Source organism: Pterocles gutturalis, unplaced genomic scaffold (genome assembly GCF_000699245.1).
Source record: "Pterocles gutturalis isolate BGI_N339 unplaced genomic scaffold, ASM69924v1 scaffold17262, whole genome shotgun sequence".
In the NCBI taxonomy this organism is placed as follows: domain Eukaryota; kingdom Metazoa; phylum Chordata; class Aves; order Pterocliformes; family Pteroclidae; genus Pterocles; species Pterocles gutturalis.
The window spans coordinates 22,286-28,710 of record NW_010113155.1 but is presented as its reverse complement, the minus strand read 5'-3'; the positions used below and the strand labels follow the sequence as shown (position 1 = coordinate 28,710).

The 6,425-nt window shown below is 41.7% G+C and overlaps 1 protein-coding gene across 1 annotated transcript; it reads left to right on the top strand.

Moving 5' to 3' along the window:
* Positions 1-861: 861 nt before the first annotated feature.
* LRRC8C (leucine rich repeat containing 8 family, member C) lies at positions 862-5,716 on the top strand. Its single transcript, XM_010074367.1, has 2 exons — positions 862-999; positions 3,262-5,716. Exons 1-2 carry the CDS (start codon positions 862-864, stop codon positions 5,530-5,532), a joined length of 2,409 nt encoding a protein of 802 aa, XP_010072669.1. The 3' UTR covers positions 5,533-5,716.
* The last annotated feature ends 709 nt before the right edge of the window (positions 5,717-6,425 follow it).

Here is a 6,425-nt window from a genome sequence, read left to right as displayed (position 1 = left end):
GTGATATGAAGGGATTGTGGTGAGCATTTACAATGTTAATTAAAGGACAAATTTTGTAAATTGCCCTTGGAAGTATTTTTGTAACTTTCCCATGCAAATTTATCTTTCCATTGTAACTTACTGGGGAGTTTCAGTACTGGATTGATTTCAGGGATTCAGTTACGCAATATGCTGTAGGCTTTAAAATCAGTTGCTTTGCCTGTACATGCTCATGTCTTAGCTGATTTTTCAGAGGAGGTGATGATGTAAGCCTAGACATCTGAGGTGAAGATAAAGCCCTTGATCTGCCTGTAGTTTTGGTTACCTAAGCACTTCAGCAACTTGCACTCAAAACAGTAGAATTAAAACGGCAGTGAGTATGCACACAAATATTCCAAAGCATCCCTGAAACCACTATGAATAAAATGGGAGTGAATGAAACATGATAACTACTGAACCGGCCTGTGAAATTTGAGTGCAGGACAAGCGGGTTAGCCAGGCCTTGGAGATCAAGGCTGACATGAATAAAGCTGAATGTCTCTACAGAATGGGCTGATTTGCAGGGATTCAGAAGACCTCATTGGGCCATGAGATATGGCTGGAGTCAATGCAGAGAGGAGTTTGCCTGACTGCATGGACGGCCCTGGTCCTGCTCTCCCTCCCTCTCTCCTAGGAGCAGGGGGGGAGCACCACGAACACCCCTCTACAGAGGTGAGCTGTCAGAGCCACTGCCTGGGCGGTAGCGGGGAACTTTCGTGCCAAATCCTGGGAGTTTCATTTCCAGAGCAGGTTTTTTCAAACCTCACCAAAGCACTTGCTGGCACAGACTGAGGGGTAGGGGCTGCAGGATGCTGAGCGCTGGCCTTGCTCTTTTGCAGGACGATGATTCCCGTGACCGAGTTTCGCCAGTTTTCGGAGCAGCAGCCGGCATTCAGGGTGCTGAAGCCCTGGTGGGATGTGTTCACGGACTATCTCTCTGTCGCCATGCTGATGATCGGTGTGTTCGGGTGCACATTACAGGTAAATCAAACGGGACGGAGGCGAGGCTGGTGCTCTTGGGGGTGCTGAGAGAATACCACAAATGAGGAAGATTACTCGAAGCCTGGTGTCCCGTCTTGTTTTTTCTCTTGGATTCACTATGAATAAAGCAAAAATTTACTGGTCCTAGGATTAAAGCTGTTTAGGTAGCAACATAAAATAACACAAACCAGACTTGTAGCAGCTGTAAATCAGCAGAGTTGCGCTAGTGTCAATGGAGCAGTGCCAGCTAAGATAAGAGCTGTTGGTTTGGCTTGTGCCTGGATGCCTGTTTTCACCACAATTTGTCATAACAAAAAAGATCATCAGCTTAAGTTCTTATTTGTTACCCTTTTTCTGTTTAAAAGTTTGAAAAATGTAATTTTGTAATTTCTGTGGGGTTTTTGTATGCCAAATGTTAATATTCTTTCTGTTGTTATGCTTCAAAGAGATTTGAAATGAATGTGCTTATTTTATTAACACCACCCACAACTAATTGTATGCCTCTTCTATTCCAAAGCATCTCTGAGGATGCTTAGACATAAACAATTGACATTACTGTCAATCACTGTTAGTTACATTTTGCTAAAGAGCCAAAAGCTGGAAAGAACTGGAAAGTACTGTTTGGGGTGGACTCCACAAAAATAGAAAGTTATAGTACTAGTTCAAACACGGATCTTGCATTTCTTGGCATGACTTAGAAATGGAGCTAAAGGGACCCATTGACAGAGCTCTTATTTCAGGGGAATTTGCTCACTTACATGGCTCAAGATTTTCACAAACTCTGTCCCAAATTTCACATGAAATCAGCTGTAGTTTTGCCTGTATTCTCCATTTTCAGGTATTTTCAGTTTAAAAGATATGATGTCCATGTTTAAAAATCTCTTTATATCAGACTGAATTTTGCATTAGTAGCTAAGTGTTTGCTTATGCACACAAAGCAGAACATCTGTTATTTTTAAGTTTACCTGCTTGATTGGATGAAGCACACTGGAATGTAATGTGTGGAAACACTGCAAATAATGGGTGATTTTTTTTTTTTTTTAATTACAGCTTATTACCAGAGGCATGAATCTAGGGTATAAGTAAGGGTGTGTATCAGAATAGCATTTACAGACAAGGATTAACTGCAGGAGTTTTTGACATGTCAACCATTACGGCACTGGTATTGTTCAAAGCACATGTGGTCTCATCTCAGCATCTCCCTGCACCGGGGTGGATCATCAAGGAGGATCGGATTTTGGTAGCTCTTGTTGCATACCCTATATTTAGTGCTTTCAACAACCATGATGTCAAAAAAATGCATCTACACTACACAAACATTCTTAGTTTGGGCTAATCCCAGTTAGTCATTCAGGACAAATAACAGAGCTCCTTGGTTTATCACCTGGGTTAGCATTTTGAATTCAGACCTACAGGGAGCCTTGCACTGAACTCAAACTGTTATCCCAAGTCAAACCGAAGGTGTTTGGTCCCTAAAGGCACCTCAGTTTGCCAGCATGGATGGCCAGCCCAAATGAGGAAAGCTGCCTTTTTTTTGCATTATAGACAGACTCAAGGACAGAAGGGCACAGCTAGTTTTTTCCCCCAGGTGTGTGGTATGAGGGCTCTATATATATGTATGAGAAACTGAATAAAAGTGATGTCTATGCGCACATGTAGACAAATGCCATCAATTCTCAATTATCCTTATCTGTCTTTATTAAGACTGAAGATTAATAATCTCCCAGCATAGATATGCCCACGTTAGCTCTTGGTCAGCCATTTTCAGTGTGATAAAACATCACAGTGTGAGCATACAGCCACATGAACGCTGTTGTGCTGCTTTCAAGCCTAAGCTATCTCTGAACTTTGTGTAGCCAGGGTGAATACACCTGGCAAGAACAGTCTGTCTCTGGGGAGAGCAATTCAGGAGATCCCCGGTCTTTTCTGGAAGCATTACCCACAATTTTCCTTTTTCTGGGTTATCTCACTGCCCTGTTATTCAAATTATGGAAAGCTAACCATAGATGAAAAGGGGTGACCTAGTTCCTGGCATATAGAACAAATGTCTTGTTGGGAATAATAATAATAATAGCGCAGCTTGTGGGGCCAAGTGCCAGGCTGTGGGGAGGAATGCCTGGAACCTGGGGGAACTCCAAGGACAAGTGCCAGGCTGTGGGGAGGAATGCCTGGAACCTGGGGGAACTCCAAGGACAGCTACCCATTGGTACTGCCACCATTGTTTGTACATCACTTTAAAAGATACCTTTTTGTGTGTTTCAGGTCATGCAAGACAAGATAATATGCCTTCCAAAGCGTGTACAGCCTTGCCAGAACCAATCTAATACTTCAAATGTGCTTAACACAATCCCAGATACAACCCCTCTTCCTCCACCCAAGCCATCCACCCCTCCAGCTACAGTTGAAATGAAAGGACTGAAGACTGATTTGGACCTTCAGCAATACAGCTTTATAAATCAGGTGTGCTATGAGCGCGCTCTGCACTGGTATGCCAAGTACTTCCCTTACCTTGTCCTTATACACACGCTGGTCTTCATGCTGTGTAGTAACTTTTGGTTCAAATTTCCTGGATCAAGTTCCAAAATTGAACACTTCATTTCAATACTCGGGAAATGTTTTGATTCTCCCTGGACAACAAGAGCCTTATCCGAAGTGTCAGGGGAAGACTCTGAAGAGAAGGATAACAGGAAGAACAACATAAACAAGTCGAACACTATCCAGCCAAGCACTGAAGGCACTTTGGTCAAGACACAGTCTTTAAAATCAATCCCTGAGAAGTTAGTTGTGGATAAGGGAACACCTGGGGCATTAGATAAGAAAGAAGGTGAACAGGCCAAAGCACTATTTGAAAAGGTGAAGAAATTTAGACTGCATGTTGAGGAGGGTGATATACTCTATGTCATGTATGTTCGCCAGACTGTACTTAAAGTAATTAAATTCCTTATTATTATTGCTTACAACACGGCACTTGTCTCTGAAGTTAATTTTACAGTAGTCTGTAACGTTGATATTGAAGACATGACAGGATATAAGAATTTTTGCTGTAATCACACGATGGCACATCTGTTCTCTAAACTTTCTTACTGCTACCTGTGCTTTGTAAGCATCTACGGCCTCACATGCCTTTATACACTATACTGGTTGTTCTACCGTTCACTGAAAGAATATTCTTTTGAATATGTTCGGCAAGAGACAGGAATTGATGATATCCCAGATGTCAAGAATGACTTCGCTTTTATGCTTCATATGATCGATCAGTATGATCCTCTCTATTCCAAGCGGTTTGCTGTCTTTCTGTCTGAAGTCAGTGAAAATAAGCTGAAACAGCTGAACCTAAACAATGAGTGGACTGCAGATAAACTGCGACAGAGGCTGCAGACAAACTCCCATAGCCATTTGGAGCTACAGCTTTTCATGCTCTCTGGACTACCAGACACAGTTTTTGAAATTACTGAGCTGCAGTCATTAAAACTTGAAATAATTAATAACGTAATGATACCAGCAACCATTGCACAATTGGACAATCTCCAGGAGCTCTCGTTGCACCAGTGCTCTGTGAAGATCCACAGTGCCGCCTTGGCGTTTCTGAAGGAGAATCTCAAGATCTTGAGTGTCAAGTTTGATGACATCAGAGAACTTCCACACTGGATGTATGGCCTCAGAAATTTGGAAGAGCTGTATTTAATTGGCTCCCTAAGTCATGATATTTCCAAAAACATTACACTGGAGTCTTTTCGGGAACTTAAAAGCCTTAAAGTTCTTTACATAAAAAGTAATTTGGCCAAAATCCCACAATCTGCAGTCGATGTTTCAAGTCACCTGCAAAAATTGTGCATCCATAATGATGGCACTAAGTTAGTGATGCTCAACAATCTGAAGAAGATGGTCAACCTGACACAGCTGGAATTGGTTCATTGTGATTTGGAGCGCATACCTCATGCAGTCTTCAGCCTTCTCAGTCTTCAGGAATTGGATCTAAAGGAAAACAACCTCAAATCCATTGAAGAAATAGTAAGTTTTCAACACCTGCGAAAACTGACAATCCTAAAGCTGTGGTACAACAGTATAACATACATCCCAGAGCATATAAAGAAACTCACTAGTCTGGAGCGGCTTTCTTTCAGCCATAACAAAATAGAGGTTCTTCCATCCCATCTATTCCTATGCAACAAAATCAGATATTTGGATTTGTCTTACAATGACATTCGCTTTATCCCACCTGAAATAGGAGTTCTGCAGAGTTTACAATACTTTTCCATTACTTGTAACAAAGTGGAGAGCGTGCCAGATGAACTATACTTTTGCAAAAAACTGAAGACTCTGAAAATTGGGAAAAATAACTTATCAGTCCTTTCGCCTAAAATTGGTAATTTGGTATTCCTCTCCTACTTGGATATTAAAGGCAATCACCTTGAAATTCTCCCACCGGAGCTCGGGGAATGTAGAGCTCTGAAGCGGACTGGTTTCACTGTAGAGGACACCTTGTTTGAAACGTTGCCTTCTGATGTCAGGGAGCAAATGAAAGCTGAATAACTAACTTCCTCTCGCTCAGTTTTACAGAAATAACGCTTCTACCAAATACGCTGTAGAAAGTGCATACTCTGAATATGCATTTAATTTGTCATTATCTTTTTCTTTTTCAAACAAATCCTTTCTGTACAAACAAATTTGGAGTAAGGAGTACATATATTTTTAAATAAAATTTTCTTGTATTTTTTCACTGTTTTAAGATATTTTTTAAGTTTGTTTTGCCCTGAGAACAAGGGTGTCTGTAACTTAATTTTTACTGGTAAAAGTAAATGGTTTTATCTGCTGATGTTTTTTCCTTTGCCTAATCCCAACAGGGGAACTGTGTTTAAGATGTATGTTTTGGGTTGCATAATTTGTAATGGGTTATTATATTGTCTTCCTGGTTATTGTTAATCCCTTAGGACATGGTCTTCAACAGGTGGTGCTGGCAGGTGTTGAATGCCTTGATTCCTCTTTTCCTCAGTGGCAGTAGAAGGTGTTCAACATCTGACAAGATCAAATCTGGGTTGACCATCCTTTTTTATTCATGACATGGCTTTCCCAGATGGTCAAAGCAAGTAGAAGAGGTTCTTTATGTATTTTAATGAGTCTGAGGGAGCATGCAGAACTCCCACAGGGCCTTTCGGCCAGTTCAGTCTAGCTGTCCGTTCACGCACCGCGCCGAGCAGGAGGCACTGACTGCAGTTTGCTCTCTGGTGCTGGAAGAGTAAGGTCACAGGTCACAGAGGAGTCAGGACCAAAGTGACTCACGTTGAAGATTTTCCAAACAGAGCAAAGGGATGCAGCTGCCCATTTCCTGCTAACTTGAATGGAAGAGGTGCAATGATCTCACTGTGTTGGAAATGTCAGCCCAGCGAGATGAAACACTGTCTTGAAAAATCCCCATCCTCCACTAA